We start from the raw sequence: 19,961 nt of genomic DNA on the forward strand, positions 1-19,961 counted from the left end.
CCCATACTTAAAAAGGAGAAGGTGGGCTGGGCACTACCAGTCATCTCTCTTAGCTTCCTGACTGGGTGTCATGTGACCAGCCAGTCCCCACTCCTGCCATGCAGTCCCTGCAGTGATGGTCTGTCCCCTTAAACTGTGACTCAAAACAACCTTTGGTATGGGAGAATGGTCTGTAGTCTGTCAATTATATTTTAAATAAATGCTGATTGGCCAGTAGCCAGGCAGGAAGTATAGGCAGGACAACCAGACAGGAAGTAGAAGCAGGTCAATGAGAACAGGAGAATTCTGGGAAGAGGGAAGCTCCCTCTGCAGTCTGGCCTAGCCACAGAAGAAGGAAGATGTGACCTACCCCGCCAAATAAGGTACTGAGCCATGTGGCTAACATAGACAAGAACAATGGGCTAATACATGAGTTAATACAAAGCCTGAGCTAATGGGCCAATGAGTTTATAGTTAATATAGACCTCTGTGCGATTTCTTTGTGACTTAATGACTGCGGGAACTGGCCAGGACAGAAAACCCCGACAACAAACCTTCTTCCTTAGGTTGCTTTTTCAGTATTTTGTCACGGCAACAAGGAAAATAGCTGATATACCCCTGGGGGTTGGAATAGAGTATTGTGGACTGTGAGGGCTAAGAAGCAGGGAGTTATTTCCTCATAGTTTTGGAGTCTAAAGTTCAAGTCTAAGGTGCTATCAGGGTTGGCTCCTGTCGAGGCCCCGCTTCTAGGCCTACAGATGGCCACCTTCTTCTGACCCTTACCTTTTCTTCATAGAAAGACACCAATCAGATTGGATTAAGGCTTTTCTAACTGATCTCATTTAAAACTATTTATTTAACAGCTCTCTTTTACACTTTGGGTTTTGTTTTTATTTTTTTTAAATATTGGGGGGGGCAGGATCTCACCTTGTCACCTAGGCTGGCTTGGAACTTGAGAGCCTCCTGCCTCAGCAGCCACAGTGCTAAGATCACAGTCATGAGCCATCTGCCTCCCTCCTTGGCATCCTCTCTCCTCCACTCCCTCTTTCCATCCCTCACCCCATCTCTTTCTCTTTTCTTCTCCCCCTTCTCCCTCCCTCCTTCCATCCCTTCTCCTCTATCTCTCCCTGTAGTCCTTTTTGGAACCAGAGGAAGAGGGCGGGGCCTTGTCCCTACTGAGCTACATCATGAGGTGCTGAGGATGAGACCATCAATGAGTAGGTTTGTGAGTGGAGGTACAGTAATAACAGCAATAACAGAACAAATAATTTGTGCCTGGGCATTGTCAAGCTCCTGAAGCCACTGTTATTGAGTCCCTGTCTGTCCACAGTTTCCGTTTAAAACCCTTCTACTCACTGTGACAGCGTTAGAAAGGAAAACATTTGGGAGGATTAGATAACTTTAGAAAAGTCCTGAGAATATGTGCCCCTCCTCTCTGGTCTCTGAGAAGAGGACCATGTTCCATGGAAAGGCTTCTACCAGAGTCCCAGTGTGTGTGTGTGTGTGTGTGTGTGTGTGTGTGTGTGTGTGTGTGTTGTATCATTCTTAGGGTGTCCAGCTTTTTTTTTTTTTTTTTTTTTTGGAGTCAAGGTGTCTCAGGGCCAGGCTGGCTGACTACTTAGATTCAGAGATCCATCCATCTTCACCTCCCCAGTGCTGGGGATTAAAAGTGCATGCCTCTGTGCCTGGCTCTGCTGTCCATGACCTCTTGGAATTGAACTCAGGTCAACTGAGCTGTGTTCCCAGCCTCTGGTTACAACAGCTGGAACTGGCTAAAGCATCATACCAATTGACTCCCTCCTGGCTTGACCCTCAAATGCTGTCTAAATTATCCTCCTCTTCAGTATTGGGCAGGAGCTGCAGCTGGACATCTCTAGCCCAGCCAGAAGCCCAGTATGCATCCCTCTGCCCTTTGTGAGCCCTGGATGATCTGCACTGCAGAGAACATCAGCCTCTGGTCTCTTGATGTCACGTGTAGTGGTGTAAACTGTCACAAACCCAGAAGGTACAAGACAGAGAAGATAGTCTAGCACAGCACTGCTGGTTAGTGGCTAGAAAGAGAGCTAAGTCCCGGTCACTAGAGAGACTTGCAGGGACTTGTTCCCCTGGGTGGAAACTGGGATGTCTTAATAGGCTCCGACAGACACTTTAATCCTTCCAGGGCAATTTTGCACATAGCAATTCTGAAGTCTGTGATCATAACCACAGGCTTGACTATGTCTCCCTCTGCTAACCATAGTAAAGTCTCGTCTTCCAGGTGGATGTGAGGTCAGTGCTTGCGGAATGGTCACCCTCAATTATATTACACATAAGAAGTTTGTGGTTTCAGTGTACCAAGGTGCTGCGTGGAATGTCAGCTACTGCCTGGCATGTGCCATCTTCTCTTTTCTCTTCAGTACGTCTTTACCAGTGATACAGTTTTCTTCTCAATCCTGCATCTCCGCAGGACCTAGTTCCCACAGAAATTGTTACAGAGGCAAATCTAATCACAAATCAATGTCTATTTATTGAGCACACATTACGTCAGGCAACGCTACCCACTTGTGTTATTTTCTGGATATTCAAGAGCTCTTATAAGAAGGCTGCTATTGTCCTCATATGACCACTGCAGCAGGGTAGTGTGTGTGTGTGTGTGTATATGTGTGTGAGTATGTGTGTATGTGTGTGAATGTATATGTGTGTGTATGCGTGTGTGAGTGTGTGTGTGTATGTGTGTGTATATGTGTGTGTATGTATGTGTATATGTGTGTGAGTGTGTGTGTGTATGTGTGTATATATATGTGTGTGTGTGTATGTGTGTATGTGTATATGTGTGTGTGTGTATGTGTATATGTGTGTGTGTGTGTGTATGTGTGTGTATATGTGTGTGGGGGGGGGGAAGCTCTTGGCATCAGCAGAGCCAGCACTGAACAGACCCAGAGTTCAGCCCAAGCCTGAGTTCCCAGCCCCTATGGTTTCTTTTGTTCGCAGTCTTCAAAGTGGCTGGGCCATTATTTGTCCCCCCCCACCGGCACCACCTGCCCTTTCGGCTTATATTGGATTGCGCCGAGGTTGAACTCAGGGCCTCGCACGTGCCAGGCAAGTGCCCTGCCCCAGAGCCACTTCCCCAGTTCCTTCCTGTCCTTTGTCATTGGCTTGTTCCTATATAATCTGAAGGAAAGTGGGCTGTTCCCAGGTGCATCTGCGCATCCGAATGTCAGCGGCTGCACAGGGCTGAAACAAAGCCACAATTATTGTATCCAGAAACAAGCACTGAGATAGTGGTCTCAAAGCTTCCAGTACAAAAGGGTTGGTTTATATTTAAAAAGGAACTGAACTGAGTCTAATTTAACTTAAAAGCAAAGAAAAAAAACCCAAAAAACAAAAATAAAATTGAATACGAATGTAAAAAGCTTCAAGTAAGTGGTGGGGATTTTACCAAAAGATTTGGAAAGAAAAGCCAGGGAGTGTGTACTCGCCAGCCCCCAGCTGTGGTAATGACAGGCCTGGTTCTGCACAGAAACACTTCCATGTCCCCTGCTCCAAATGCACGCTGCCCTGACTGAAGACACGGTGCTGCCTTTGTGTCTCTCCGGGGGGGGGATGCTGCTTTCCTGTTCCAGCTGCTCCTCCACTGCTCACCCAGAGCCCCCCCCCCCCCCCGCCGCCCTAATTACCACCATTAGACCAGCATTCAGCTACACAGTGTGAAGTGAAGTTTGTAGCATGCACGTGATTCACGGCTTGTGAGTGGCAAGAAAGCATGGCAAACTAGTGTGGTTTTTGGGGTTTCCTAGAAGCTTACAAAATGAAGGTGCATGTGTCCGGGTGCATACATGTCGGGGTAAGTGTGTGTGTGTGCATACAAGTCAGGGTAAGTGTGTGGGTGCATACATGTCGGGGTAAGTGTGTGGGTGCATACATGTTGGTGAAAGTGTGCATGTGTGTGGGTGTACACATGTTGGGGTAAGTGTGTGTGTGTGTGTGTGTGTGTGTGTGTGTGTATACATGTAGGCCCATCTTTCAGCTCTTAAATTCCTAGTGTAACAATAGGCAGTATGGTGGTGGTGTGGACCCATTTGCTTTACGATTCAGTCAGTTAATAATGGCCAACAGCCATCTAGTGCTACTTAATGTCTGCTCAATAGGAGGGAATGCATGCCTAGAACTGTAAACTTAGCCAGCTACCATGGCTAGAGAGGTCATAGACCCTGGAGGAGAACCTGCAACTGCCACTTTTCAAATCAGTCTGTTTACTACCTGCATTCTAAATGCTTACCATGTACCTACGGATGAGTGCAGGGCTCACCCCCATCAAAGAAGCTTCCTTTCACAGCGTTCAGGAACCATTATAAAAAGCCACAACCGTTCAAAATGTAGAGAACAACTGGCCATGGGGTGCCCAGGCCGAGCTGGTATATCTACAATGCAACCCCTTCACTTACAGACCTACAGGGAACATCATAGAAGGGAGGGTAGAAGGGGAAGAGGAGGGGGGAGAAGAGAAGGGTTGACAAGAATTTGAGGGAATGGGATAGTCGAGATGGAGGAAGGACAGAGATGAGAGCAAGGAAAGAGATACCTTGATTGAGGGAGCCCTTATAGGGTGAGCAGAAACCTGGTTCTAGAGAAATTCCCAGGAATCCACAAGGATAACCCCACCTAAGACCCTAAGCAATAGAGGAGAGGGGGCCCGATCTTGACTTGCCCTGTAGTCAATTGATGATTACCTTAAATATCACCATAGAACCTTCATCCAGCAACTGGAAACAGAGGCAGAGACCCACATCAGAGCACTGGACTGAGCTCCCAAAGTCCAGTTGAAGAGTGGAAGGAATGAGAGTATGAGCAAAGAGGTCAAGACTATGATGGGTTCACCCACTGAAACAGTCTACCTGAGCTAATGGGAGCTCACCAACTCCAGCCGGACTGGAAGGAACAAGCATAGGACCAAACTAGTCCCTCTGAATGTTGTTGACAGATGCATGGTTAGGGCAGACTGAGAGGCCACTGGGCAGTGGCACCAGGATTTATCTCTACTGCATGTCCTGGCTTTTGGGATCCTATTCTCTTTGGATGGATACCTTGCTCAGCCTAGATATAGTATGGAGGGCATTGGACCTTCCACAAAGCAATGTGCCTTACCCTCTCTGAGGATTTGATGAGGGTGGGGTGGGAGGGTGTGCGGAGAGAATGGGAGGAGGGGAGAGAGTAAAAAAATATAAAAAATAAAAAAAGAAGTAGGGTTGGAAAGATTGTAAGATAGACGGGGGAACAGGAAATCTGCTGTGAGGTAGTTGTATCTTCTGCATATGACAGGGGAGCTACATTCATGAAATCTCAGCAACGGTTGCCTAAAAAAGGCCAGCACAATGGCAACACCAGTTAATATGCCAGTAAGGATGGAGAATTCCCACAAGCCCACACCCAGGTGAAGAGCTTCAGGCAATTAGTAATGGCTGCCCAGTGAGCAAGAATCAGACTTCTCCAGGGATGAGCCTGACAAGTTATCCAGTCCTAAGTGGTTAGCCCGAAACACACAGACAGAGGACAACAGTAAATGGATTCTGCAGATTGAACTTGTATCTGTCCGTCTGTCCATCCATTCATCCATCCATCCATCCATCCATCTATCTGTCCATCCATCCATCCATCCGTCCATCTGTCCATTCATCCGTCCATCCATCTGTCTGTCCATCTGTCCATCCATCCATCCATCCATCCACCCATCCATCCATCTACCCCCCCAACCATCTATCTATGCAACAATAACAAAGAAAAGGTAAGCGATTTGAAAAGAAAGTGGGAGGAGCTGGAGGGGGGAAGAAGAAGAGGTAGACATGATATGAATACAGTACTCATGTATGAAATTCCCCCCAATACTTAAGTCACAAGAAGAAAACATATGGAAAAAGAAGAAGAAAAAAAATAAAAAAAGATCTTTTTACAAAAAGATAATGGAAACTTGGAGCCTGGTATTGAACCAGGAGTAATGGTCACACCTATTCTCATTGTGGGGGCAGAGCTACAGCCCGTGCTAGGCAAACCCTCTCACTGAGTCCTGCCACAGATGACAGGTGACCCACTCAGTGCTGGAGACACAAAGGAGAGAGACACCAGGGCCTCTGGCCACCGGGGATTTACATCAGAGCCGAGGAGATACAAGCACAGACGTAAGACTGACTCGTGGGGCCAGACAAGCTTAGAATCAGGGTTGAGCTGGTCAGAGAGGCCACCTGACGGCGAGTCTTCACTGATCTTGAGCTGAGATCCATAAAATCAACAGACCTGGCACAGAGGGGCAGAGGACAGATACATCAGGGGCAGGGATCCTGTGTCAACGAGAAACATAGCCGGTGAGGTAGCCTTGAGTAATGGCAGCGTGGAGGAGCACACGGTTACAGGAAGTAGGACAGAGCGCTGGAGAGTAGGCCCATGGCAGAGAGAGCAGGCCACGGGAGGTGCCCCATGACAGAGAAGTCTTTGGAGCCGTGGAATTAGGACAAAGGTTTATGGTTAATTACCACAAATGAGTCTGGAAATGTCACAAGCTAGCAAAACATAACCAAAGCAGAATCAAACATATGAGTTTGATTAAAAAACCAAAAAATGGAGGGGCTGGAGGAGGTGGCTCAGTGAAGAAAATGCTCGCTAGTCCAGCTTGAGGAACAGCGTTTGGGGCTCCAGCATCTTTACTCAAGTGGGGAGCAATGGCAAACGTCTGGAACCTCAGCTTGGTGGGAGGGAGGGAGGGAGACGGAGCGATTCTGGGGCTGCTGGCCAGACATTTTATCCAAAACGATGAGCTCCAGGTTCAATGAGAGACAGTAATTAAAAAGACCCTAACAAATGTCAGGGCATGACAGGCAGAGCTGTCACTGGGCCATCCACACTCATACCCAAGAATGTGAAACCTGGGTTGACAGCAGCTCATCTGCCACCACTGCCGCTCTGGGTAGAGAAGATGCTCGGCTCGGGAGAGGGGACTGGAAGTGGGGCTGCCTTTGGTCTTGGGTGCCATTGTAAATAAACTCTAGCCAAGCCACTGCCACAGCCCTGTTCTTCTCCAGCCACAGCGCAGGCTCTCAGAGGCTGGTGGGGGTGCTGACAACTCCTGGCTTCCTCAGGCACTGGCAAGAGCTCAGCATCAAAGGCAAAACCTTTCGATTGCTGTGAGGGGTGGTGGGGTCAGCTGGAAGCTGCTCTCTGATCTCCCTGGGAACAGCAGAGGCCCTGTGGAGCTCAGACATGCCAGGGTGGCAGCAAGGGGAGCCCTCAATGGAAGCAGAGTCAAGGAGAAGCATACAGCACCTGCTCTCCTTGCCTGTGTGTCAATCCTTATCGCCACGGGACCAGGGTCCTTGCTCTCTTGCTCTGGAGGTTGCTGTAATTATCGGGCTTCCTGAAGACCATCCTGCCCCTTCGTTCCTGAGGGTGACAGGGAGGAATGGCTGAGGATGTCACCTCTGCCACTCAATGGGAGACACGTGGTGCCCACAAATCACAGGGCACAGCACCTGTGCGGCGCCAGCAGCCGGTTCTCCAGCCAGACAGCTGGTGATTACGAGCATTTTGTATTCAAAATGTTGTCAAACACGCCCTTAAAGTGTCCTGCTAATGATGGGAGTTATTTAATGTCATGTTATTAAGGACATGTAAAGAGGAACCAAATGTTGAATAAAGAGCCAAAGAAGGAGAAATAAAAACCCAACAGAGGGATCTGGTTGGTAGTCACAAAACCCAACTTTTTATTGAAGTATCACACACGTACAGAAAAGCACCCGAAAGTAGACAGCCGGGAGAGCTTTCACAACCTAGACATATCAAGATGACAGGCAGCTAGTTACAGAGACAGAACATTCCAGAAGCCTCTCGTGGCCCCCTCTGTTGCCCCTTTGAGAGTAGCTACTGTTCCACCTTGAATCAGCATGGGTTGGCCTGCCGGCCTGTGCTGTGTGGAAATGGAACGGTAGGCTTGGGCTTGCCTGCTCTCAGTTTCTCCACCAGGCCAGTGAGCTGTGGGTGGAGCTGAGACCATCATGGGAATGACCCTCATCAGCTTAGCCCTTCAACACGGGCATAAGGGGCCTTCTGCTTAGGGGTGACTATGACCAGGGCTTCCATGGATACTACAGCACATTCCTTCTGACGGTATGTACACGTTTGTCGAGTTTATTACACTCAGGAGTGGAGTTGAGCTCACACAACATTTGCATCCAAATGAGGAAATTTCATGGAATAATGAGTTTACTGGATGGATCTCAAAGACTCTGGCAATTAACAAGTCTGGGGATAAGTAGAGAGAAGTTGGGGGTGAGAAGGCTCAATGGATCCCAGGTGTGCCACGGGAGTGTCTTCCCGGGACAGTTACTAGTGGACACACCATCCACAGGAGGACGTAAGAAAGATGGCTGGAAACGGGGGACAGTAGAACAGAGACAGTTTGGCAGGAGACTAAAGCACACTCTTCTTCCGATCTATTTTGCCACCCTTGGTGCTGTCCCACTTCCTAGGCTTTTGCGGATCATGACGTACTCTGTCAGGTTAATGATGCCAACATGGGCCATAGAGATCTTGTTATAGCCCAACCAAACCTCACGGAATCTTAGCCTCTTATCTCATGTACAGTAGCAAAACTTAGAATGGTTTCCACAAAAGCTGCAAGAGAGGGTAGCAAGGCACAAACCCATGATAATATAATAAAATGACATTTTACATTCCTCCTCATCAGAAGCATGGTATCTATGAAGTCACATACTCTTCCCAACATTACAGGCTGTCATCTAGCATATCTTGGTTTTCAAGGATAATCAGAGCCTTACGTAGTTTCTGCCCTGGCAGAAGATCAAGAGGGGTGATTAACATTGTCTGCAGTTTGCTGGTTGGCACAGCTTGGCACACAACGGCTTGCCCAGCAGCACAGCAAGGCTCTCCGAGAGCCAGAGGAGCGGCAATTTCCAAATATCTACAAAGCAAATGTCCTCACTACACCTCAGCAGCCGTGCCTTTATCAGGAGGGCAGGGGGGTACTCTAGGTGGGGCCCACAACCTTGTGCTGGGAAACCCCAGGGTTTACTGCTATCTGGTCTTGGAGAACCCACCTATCATCTATCACACATGACCAGAACCAAGGTTGGTGAGACTTCTCCCAGCAAAGGTGGGAGCGAGGGGACAGCCAGTTGGTGGGCAAATGTGTTTGCTTCCTTCCTGGCGTGTAGTTAGTTAGGTATTGGTTATGGTGATGTACACCCGCAACAGGCGGCCACACTTCAGGGATTCAGGAAGAGCTTTAGGGATGAGCTACCCACATATGGAAGTTGTGGTTTGCCGACACTCTGTCTGCAGCCTTGAGCAAGCGTCATTTCTCTGTCCCCCGGATACTAAGTCTCTAAGCCAGACCCACCCTGTAATGTTTATGGTTAGAGCAGCGATGTTAGCAGCCGTCCTGTCTCAGATCGGTGAGCGGCAACGCGACTCACTCTGACTCACTCTGATCCACTATCTCAGGGCAGGGAGGACTCTGCTGAGACTCCAGAGGGCCCGGAACCGCACTCCTCGCCTTACTAGAGACACCAAACAGGAGGAGTGGCATTTGGACTGAGGCGGTGGCCAGTGGGGCTGTCCTGTGAGTATCTACAGTCAAGGCTGCCTTGGTGTCTATACCACAAATGCATTTTTCAGAAACATCAGCTCTGGAATGTTCGGTGAGAAGCAGGTGGAGACATTAGCCATAGACAGGGCCTGACCCATGGCCCCTGACAGAGATGCCAGAGGAGAAAGAGACCTCACCCTTACGTGTGGCTGGCCGGTATGCTCTCGTTTGATACTGAATCACAGTGCGTGGGAGACACTTGGGCATGGTTTTGGTTTCAATGAGTTACACTGAAATTTATTAGCTGGATATATCTACAGTTGGGAATGAATATTTAAAAATTGTAGACCCTTAAATCCACACTTTTACATGGCACATTTGTTATTGGCTATAAAAATGACTGTTTTCTTCTCTGTGGATGGAAATAACAAAAATGAAATAAACAAGAAGAAACGGTATCATGAGGAAAATATGGTAAACCGAGATGAGCCCAGATGACGATTGGTCGGACAGAGATGGGGTCCGTGTGGGGGGCATGCCTCTACATGGGAGATGAGCCCAGATGACAAGTGGTCGGACAGAGATGGGGTGCGTGTGGGTGGCATGCCTCTACACGGGAGCGTGCACGTCTCTACACGGGACTTTTTACTGCAGGAAAGAGCCTGCTGCATCTTCGTCACCACGGGCGTTAAAGAATGGTGCAGAAGAACTTCTTCTCCCGGAAGGGGTTTTCCGAGGCAGGCACTGGGATGATGAGGGGGTCCTCCCGCATGTGGGCTTCACAGTAGGCCAGGAGGTCCGAGGCTGCTTGGGAGACCTGTGGGGACACAGCACAGGTGCTTGGTTAAAGGCGTTCACAGAGTGGGTCCAGGCTGAGGTCCACAGGAAGAGAGGCCATGGCCAGAGTCAGGCCGAATGGTGCACAAGATCAAACAACGCCAGGGGCCGGAGGGTTTGGGTAGAAGCGAGGTGGTGGGTTTGGAAGAAAACGTAAGGACTGGCTGCCCTACAGTGCAAGGTCATGGTCCAGAGAGCTGATGACATGCTGAGGGGGTAGCTCAGTGGCTCAGAAGTAGTGCTCTTGCCCAGCATGGACTCGATCCCACCTTCGACAAGTGAGCAGAGAAAACAGAGCAGGGCAAACTCCCAGAGACTCTGCAAAGCCATTTCTTTTTATTTTAATATTTATTTATTTATTTATTATGTATACAATATTCTATCTGTGTGTATGCCTATAGGCCAGAAGAGGGCACCAGACCTGATTACAGATAGTTGTGAGCCACCATGTGGTTGCTGGGAACTGAACTCAGGACCTTTGGAAGAGCAGGCAATGCTCTTAACCTCTGAGCCATCTCTCCAGCCCCTGCAAAGCCATTTCTGTAAGAACAACATAGAAGCTATTCCTAGCCCAGGCAGGCTGATTGTACTTCTTAGTATTGGTTTTTCTACAATCTACTCTCATGGACAAACAGGGAAGGATACTCTGTCCCCTTCCACAGCCCCGCTATTAAGCTCTGCTTTATAAGCTCTCATCATACAAAATGCATTTATTATTATATAATATTATTATATTAGTACATAATGTACTTATATACTAATGTGTGCACACGGGGAAGGGAGAGGGTGCACACATGCAGAAGTCTGAGAACAATGTCTTTGTGGAGTCAGTTCCACCCTCTCATTTTCACCTGGGCTCCAGGGAACAAAATCAGGTCCTCAGGCTTTCATGGGACTCCTCTTCACTTGCTGAGTCCTCTCACTAGCTCAAGGTCACCTCTTCTAGTGACAGGCAGCTGCTCCCTACAGACAGGCTGCTACTGACCAGGAGCCCTCTCTTCTGTTTTCCTTCCAGACTTTTCTTGATCAACAAGTGGAAACTGTATCACAAACTTCCCCAGTTTGAGTCCAGATAAGGAGCTGGGTGCTCACAGAGAGGGTGATGCTGTGTCCTTTAATGTGGTCTGCCGCCAGCAGGTGTGGCCCAGATTTAGGGTGGGTACTCTGACCTCGAATGATCCAGACTTGGGATGGGGTCTTCCCACCTCAAAAGATCTACTCAAGAAAATTCCTCACTGTTTGGGTCTTAGTTGATTCCAGATGTAGTCACACTGATAAACTGAGATTGGCCATCACAAGAAGTGAGGGGAGAATATCCTAAGGCCCCCTTCCTAGCCAGCCACAAAACCTGCTTTGGAGTTTTTCCACCTTCGATCTTTAGAATTTTTTTTTTTGTTGATTTTTCAGCCCAGACCTGTCTGTGTCTGTGGTATCCCGATTCCTACAGGTAATGCCCGCAAACACAAGTTGATTTTTTTTTGTTTTGTTTTCTCTCAAAGAAAATAACTATACATTGAGTGGGTGAGTCCAGTCCAATCCTGATAAATGCTATGTTTGCTGGGAGTGTGGAATGAGAAAGAATCTGTTTGTATCACTCTTTCTTCCTGGAAATAAACCCTGCCTTCCTCGGGGCTTTGTTAGGTATTTTGCCGGCATTAAGAAAAACAGTTAATGGGAAAAGGAAAACCGGTCAGCTGATGAGAGGGCATGATGGCCAGGTCCAACAGGCCCAAGTGGACTCCTCCAGGAGTCTCCTGCAGTGAAGGACAGAGGTGGGGATCCCAGGGGTTGCCAGAGGGACGGTTGGGTAGACGAACTGCCTTCCCTCACTGGTGGCTGTAGTCGGACAGAGACAGCTTTTCATCCTGGTAGAGGTGAGTATGACTAACAGGAAGAAATCGGCATTTACTTTGAACTTTAGAGCAGGCATGTGCACTCAGGTCCTCTCTTTCTGTGCCACAGCTATGTCCCTCACTGTGTGACTCCTGATCTGTGCGTCCATCAGAGTCGTCTCTGTGGCTCATACTCCCATCCCTTGTCATGGCTAAAGATGCAAACTTGGCCTTCCCCTGGGAAATTCCCATCTCGAATGTGCAGTTAGTTAGGATTTAAAAAAGCCAACTATGCTATTAAAGGCAGAACCACAGACTACAGGTAAAACAAGCTTAGTCATAAAACACCCCTTGATGTCACTAATCCGGAGGTCAGAGAAGGTGAGTTCCTTGCCCAAAATCACATACAAGTTTTGGAGTAGAAGCAGGACAAAAAGCCCGAGGTCAGGGATGCAGATCCAACAAACCCAGGAGGCAAGAGTTCAAATTGGCCCCTTTGGTCATTCCGCCGTCCCCCAAGATGACCCTGTTATCGTACCTTTTATCTCATCTGTCTACCTTGCTAAGCTAATTGAGAAGATGCCAGGGGTAAACCAAGACACTAGAGCCAAGCAAGAAGACTCAGAAATAACAAAGCCACCACAGACATCTGTTGAAGCAGAGTCACAGCTGTGGAGGCAGAGGACTGGCAGTGGGCAGTTACCTTTGTGCACAATCCTGCTGCTGACCTGCAGCTGGCTTGTGAGTAACCAGGGCAACCAGGGCAGCTTTCCTGCCCCTTGACCACTTTACCTTTATATGAAACCAGCAGCGTTGGGCGGTGGTGGCGCACGCCTTTAATCCTAGCACTCGGGAGGCAGAGTCAGGCGGATCTCTGTGAGTTCGAGGCCAGCCTGGTCTACAAGAGCTAGTTCCAGGGCAGGCTCCAAAGGTTCAGAAAAACCCTGTCTCGAACAAACAAACAAAAACAAAAACAAAAAAATAAAACAACAACAAAAAGAAACCAGCAGCACACACTGTGTGTGTGTTGTGTGTGTGTGTATGTGTGCGCCTGGAGGAAGAACTTCAAGATCCAAGCTCCTCTCTCACCCCCGTGTCTGTGACACCTGGCAATTATGCTGGGCGTCTCTTCCGCCCAGCTCTCAGCAGGTTCTATCTGGTTCTATCCAGAAGTTTTCGCAGTCCTGTCACAAAGGTGAGGCTATACTTGATGCCATCTTGTTCCTCTTAAGAGAAAATGTTGTTCTTAGATCGCCTCTTTTTTTTTTTTTTTGGTGGTATTTTTGGAGACAGGGTTTCTCTGTGTAGCCTTGGCTATCCTGGAACACACTTTGCAGACCGGGCTGGCCTCGAACTCATAGAGATGCCTTTTCCTCCCTGGTGCTGGGAAGAAAGGCATGCGCCTACCACCACCTGGCTATTAGGTTGCCTCTTTTTCAGCTGTTTTTTTTTTTCAGACTGTAGCTGCATCTATTCAGCCATAACTGCACTTCTAGATGGAGCCCATTTGCACACCTGAATGGCCCAACAGAATCTGCAGAAGTAGACTCAGTGCAGGGAGAGGCACTTGGTGTATGTGGACCTGGGTTGGCTCTGCACTATGCCAGTTTTCTAGCTGGACTCACAACTGCTGACACATGGTTGTTGGACTCAGAATGACTGACACATGGTTGTTGGACTCAGAATGACTGACACATGGTTGTTGGACTCAGAATGACTGACACATGGTTGTTGGACTCAGAATGGCTGACACATGGTTGTTGGACTCAGAATGACTGACACATGGTTGTTGGACTCAGAATGACTGACACATGGTTGTTGGACTCAGAATGACTGACACATGGTTGTTGGACTCAGAATGACTGACACATGGTTGATGGACTCAGAATTACTCACACATGGTTGTTGCACTTTGAAAGTGAGTTTCAACACTTGAAAAGTTTAGGGTGCTCACAAATGGATCACGTGACCCCCCCTCCCAACAGGCTCCAATGTTACTGCAGGACTGAGCTCCTGACAGGGAGGAGAGGTTAGCCTGCATTTTCTCCTGCCTTGCCTCCCCACCATGTTATGACACAGCTCAGGGACCCTGCGTAGCACAGTTCCTTACTCTTAGACTTCTAGCTCCATAGCTAGAAAACACCTTCCTTCCCTCCGTCCTCCTTCTTTTGTCCCCCCTCCCTGCTTCCCTTCCAGTCTTTCCTTCCTTTCCTTTCTTTCTCCTTCCTTCTCCCCCATCTTCTATTTTCCAACCATGGAATTCTGTTACAGCTGCAGAGCATGGACTCAAACAAAAAGCCCAAGATCAGGGATGGCGGTCTAAGGATCCCAGGAGGAAAGGGTGGTTCACACGTGGTTACCCTAGTTATTCTACACTCCCAACAAATCATCTTATTTCATCTTCTGACTATGCACTGCTAATTCCGAATTCTTTACTGGACTTACCTTTTGCTCAAACAATTACACTGTAAAGAATGACCTACTTAGCCTAGGCACGTCTAATGCAGTGTCAATTATTTTGATCAAGGGAATTTCTACCTCAACAAGGCCCCCTCAGTTCACACAACAGTGTCCGTCCAAAGTCTATTTATGTCAGTATAAGCAAAGCAACTTGAATATCTGCCAGTGCTCACTACACTGTGTTCAGAGACGATAAACACAGTAAAGACGGTTTTCAGGCGTGGAACATTACACACGAAAGATACCATCATGGCTGTGGGGGTTATAATTTAGAATCACAGAGGAAACACACCCAGAGGTGTGTCTATGAGGGTGTTTCCAGAGAGGTTTGACTGAGGTGGGGTGAGCCAGACCGAGTGGTTCTCTCCCACAAACTGGGGTCCTAGACTGAACAGAAAAGAGAACAGGAGCCTTGGTCTCTCTCTGCTTCCCAACTGCTAATGTGATATGACCAGCTGCTTCATGCTCCTGCCGTGCCTTTCCATCCTGATGGGCTGGGTCTGCAAACCATGAGCTCTTCCCTATGTTGGTTCATCAGGTGTTTTTGTCATAGCCATGAAGACAGTAATACCCTGGCCCACAGTGCTCCATCCCAGCCTTAATCGGCCTAACTGCCGCCAGCCAGGGCCAAAGGAGGTTTTTCTTAATTAGATTGATTTTTGTGGCTTAAGGTTTCCCTTCCTGCAAGATATGGGTGGCAGACAGTGCCAGATGCCAAAACATCTGCTGCTTCTGAAACAAAGCAGATAATCTCAAAGATAAAATTTTATCGTGGGAGAAAAACTGACAACTGCCTTCTTGCTGATGCTTTCTTACTGAGCCATCGAGATCACTGGGCTGAGCTGCCCTGAGCATCCCTGCCTCCCACCTCAGCACCCAGCTGTTAGGGTTCTAAGACAGCAGATGCTCAGAGAAATGGGGAGCCTGGGAGCAACAGTGGAATTTTCCCATTGCATTTCAGAGTAAAAGAGGTGATTAAAACAGCCCAAGTTAGCGCATAATGCTGTTGGTTGCACTATAATTACCGGCTTCAATGACGGGAGAAAATGTTGCAATTACTACAGTCACATTCCATGACAAGACAGATGACATAATTACTACTCTCGCTGTGACACCCACTGCACTTTTCCTGTGCATCCGAAGCCAAGAGGGCACCTACTTCTCAGCAGTCCTGGTCTACTGAACAACATAGAATCGATGGAGAGCATCTTGGTGGGCTTTGTCTGTTCTTCCCTCCACCCCCAGAAAACAAAGCCGTGACAGGGTTAAGAGTGCAGTCAGGCATAACCAGCATGTAGCAATGGTATCTACTCTAAGATCAGACCCCGTGCACACTCCAACAGAGGCTACTGCATGCCCTTAGTCCCACAGGGATCCTCGGGATATCACACGTACGTATCTTGCCTCTGAATCCTGAGCGAATTCCTGTGCTTTTCTTCTTTCCAAACTCGGACATAGTTGAGCCCAACACACCAGCCCCCGAGGACAGTCTCTAAGCGCTGCACAGCATGGCTTTCCGCAGCTCCCAGAGCTGTGAAGGAAATCCCTAGCTACTGGGGAATGGTCCATATGGGGAGGTGAGTTCTGCTGCACAGGGGATCCTGTCCGGAGGGAGGGAGGATCTCTTGCCCTTACAGAGCATCTGGAAGGGGTAAAGGATAGCCATTGTCATCACCACAACTGCTTTCCCTCCATATCAAAAGCTGGTTGCACTCTGGGAAGCATAAATGTGAGGGCTAGGTTAATAGCACCAAGTTCACCTCAGTGAGCACTGTTTTTCCACAGCCACCACAGACCAACAAGCCCCGGCTTGTGTTGCCTACAATTGACCCACATGTACCCTGGATCTTGACTTTAACCAAACCCTTCAAACAGGTGGACAGATGTCCCATCTGACTGGAAAACTCTCAGTCTTCATGATTTCTTAGTTTTCTACAAAGAAAGCTGTAACCCAAAACACTAGTTGGGGCGATGCATGCCCGTAACTCCAATTCTCAGGAGGCTGAGGTCAGATGGGCAAGGACAAGGATTTGCCTAAAAGGAAACAAGACAAAACAACCAAAAGCCACAATCCAAGCATTTCACACTTTCTCAGGCGAGAATTTACATGGCAAGGCAAGCCACCAAGGCCAAGGATGAGTGCAGCAAGGACCTGCCCTGGTAGCTAGGAGCTTCATTTTCCCTAGGAGAAAGCAATGAGCCCCTGATTTAGTCTCAGTGGGCACGGACACTCTCTGTCCTCCTGACTGGACATGGCACACACCACACAGCCCTGACAGCCTCCGTGGACACTGGCACTCCCTGTCTTCTTGATTGGACACGCACATGCTACACATCCCTGACAGCCTCCGTGGACACTGGCACTCCCTGTCTTCTTGATTGGACACGGCACATGCTACACAGCCCTGACAGCCTCTGTGGGCACTGTCAGGTCTTGTCCCGTTGGCAGAACACACACCACACAGGCCATCCAGTTTTCCCTTCTGCAAGTGGCAGCAGCTCCTACTGCACAGCAGATGAGACCCTGGGGCTGCTATGAGTCCTGTACCCAGGTAGTCACTGTCCGGAAGGACAGCGCATGGCCTGCCCTGCTCTTTGGTTTCCTTAAGGCTGGTCTCTTCTGATCTGATCTTTATTCTAGAATCACTGACCATCCTTACCTAGGTCTTACCAGACAGTTTTTTCTGGTTTGAATTTAGAAGCTGGGAGGGGGGCATAAAACACATTTGCTCTCTCTAAAGAGTCCCACCTGGTGTCAGGCACAGTTCTTAGGAGGGAGCTGGGACAGCAAGGGTAAGAAGTATTGAAGTCTCATTTGCTAAAGAGGAGTCATGAAAAACTCAGGCTCAGACACAAGTGTGGAGAAGTCACAAGCTTGATCTCACGGTGTTTGCTCGGAAAAGATCTGTACCAGGTAGCTTGTCCACCCCGAAGAAACCAGCGGGCACAATTCTAGCCCAACTGAGGCTCGAATTTTGAATATACTGTCAATTTTCATGTAGACCACGTACATGAAAATGTGGCCATGTTTCCTGTTAGGCCGTCAGCACCTGTGATAACACAGAAGATGACGCAGAGCCTACGGCGCGCACACATGCAAATGATTGCTCACGAGCCAGCTGCCAGGTTGGAGCGGGAGGCTTGGCTGGCGATGAGACTTCGTGTGGAAAGAGGATTCCTTCTACTTACTGAGCTGCGCGGTTACTGCTGTCCTGGTGGCAGCATACTCCTTCCAAAGACCTTCATGTCTAGAAGGAACCCCCGCCCCCAGGGACACGGTGTCACCTTCGTGAAGGAGGGGATTCTGGGAAAGAAGCGCGCTATTGAAATAATTTTACTGTGCTCAGAATGTGTGATGGTTAATATTGATGATCAACCTGATTGGACTGAGCAATACCAGGAGAGCAGGCACTGAGGCACAACTCTGGCTGTACCTGTGGGTGTATTATCAAGTAGTTCAATCCACTTACAGCATCGGAATTCAAATAGCGTATTGGGAAGCAGCAGAGTCTGGTTTAGAAAGTAAATGTTGTTATGGGGCGGGTGTGTGTTGAAGGATGCATTTGACTCTGGTCCCTTCCCACTGCTTCCTGAAGATAGAAGTGACTAAACACTGCAGGCCACTCTGGACATCCCCCCATCTGTGGTCACACCATGGTTCCACACGCTCAGGAGAGCTCACTTCCTCTCGTGTCCCACAGAGTCAAGTCATTATCTACAGTGGTGATATAGGACATCTGGTGCCTACTGAGCGACAGTTATCTTCAGTTTTTAGCACCTTAGACATACTCCAGGGATCTGCTTGCTGCCCACTGTGTTCCTAGCGCAAATTCCTAAAAGTGATAGTTCCAGGCTCTAGAGCATGCATGACGAACATGCTGGTAAACACCTCGATCTGCCTTTCAGGGAAACTGTCCATTTCTACTCCAGACAGCCAAAGAGCCGCTCACCCCACTGCACTGACGAGCTGTGGGTTGAAAATGCCTCACTTAACATTAGTGCAACCATGATGGGATGCAGACTAACTGTACTGGGACTACGCTGCACCCTTACAATAGCCAGGAAAAGCAACAGACTGTGCCCTGCGGGAGACCAATCAGAATTGAGACGAACAAGTGCTAGACGCTCTAGAACATTGAGAATAGCTTACCTAACTTGTATATAGATTGTTAATCTCCTTACAGCAACGCCAGTACCAATCCCTGCTTGACAAGACTTCTGTTACCCCACTCCTGCTCAGTCAGGAGTTCAGCCCCCATCTGAATCTAGAATTTCCCTACCCCCAGCCCCCCATCCTTTAGTCCTTACAAACCCTGTCATAGCTGAATTCAGTCCTCTCCCCAATCCAACCACTGTGTTGGAATGGATGGAGAGCACCTAGCTCAAGCTTGCAATAAAGACTCTGTTTTTGCATGTGAACTTGGACTCCTGGTAGCATCTGGGGGGCTCATGACATGGGCATAACAGATTTCGTGTTATCACTAGACAGAACTTTCTCAAACTCCCACGCTACAAACATTGACTCCCATTTTCCAAGTGCTTGTATGGTTCATTTGTTAAATTTAAATCTTTGCTTTCTGAGATAGGTTGTCAATGGATTTGTGGCGATCCTCCTGTTTCAGCCTCCTAATTGCTGGGATTAGAGGTGTATACCACACCCAGAGTAGATATTCGATCTGAGGCTGGAGAGATGACTCAGTGGTTAAGAGCACTGTCTGCTCTTAGAGAGGACCCTGGTTTAGTTCCCAGTATCCAGTCAGTAGTTCACAACTGCCTGTAACTCCAGCTCAGGGGATCTGATGCCCTCTTCTGGCTTTGTGGGTACCTGTACACATATGATTCACATATACACATTCAGGCAAATACACACACACATAAAAAGTGACTATGACTGTCTAAATCTTTTTTGTTTTGAGACAGAGTCTCACTACTTATGCTTGTCTGACCTAGAACTTGCTATGTAGACCAGGCTAGGCTCAAACTCACAGAGATCCTTCTCCACCATAGCTGGCCAATCTGTAAAGGATTGATTTACGTTATAGACACCTCCCCTCAATTCAAATGCAGAAGTATGAACCACATGTAGAGGCAGAGCTCTGGGGGAGGTGATTGGGGCTAAATGTGCTTATCAGGGAGGGGCTCTCATCTCGCAGGGCTGTGTCCTTACTTCAGAAGAAATGACAGAAGGATTTCTCTGTCTCACTTTTCAAGCATAAGAGAAAAGTCACAGGAGGCCATGGTCAGGTGCCCATCTACCATTCAGAAGCTCTCTTAACACACGT

The 19,961-nt window shown here is 48.4% G+C and overlaps 1 protein-coding gene across 2 annotated transcripts in view; it reads right to left on the reverse strand.

Annotated features, from left to right (window-relative positions):
- Positions 1–7,682: 7,682 nt before the first annotated feature.
- The window catches only part of Gng4 (G protein subunit gamma 4), a 43,752-nt gene continuing 31,473 nt past the window's right edge, over positions 7,683–19,961 (reverse strand). For both annotated transcript variants that reach the window (XM_041630905.1, XM_041630904.1), the window contains exon 4: positions 7,683–10,367. In XM_041630905.1, coding sequence (XP_041486839.1) covers positions 10,239–10,367 — 129 coding nt within the window. In that variant the 3' untranslated portion in view covers positions 7,683–10,238. The remainder of the gene's footprint in view (positions 10,368–19,961) is intronic.

The sequence above is a fragment of the Microtus oregoni genome, unplaced genomic scaffold, assembly GCF_018167655.1.
Source record: "Microtus oregoni isolate MIOR12 unplaced genomic scaffold, Mior012 000035F_ref0000213, whole genome shotgun sequence".
NCBI lineage: Eukaryota > Metazoa > Chordata > Mammalia > Rodentia > Cricetidae > Microtus > Microtus oregoni.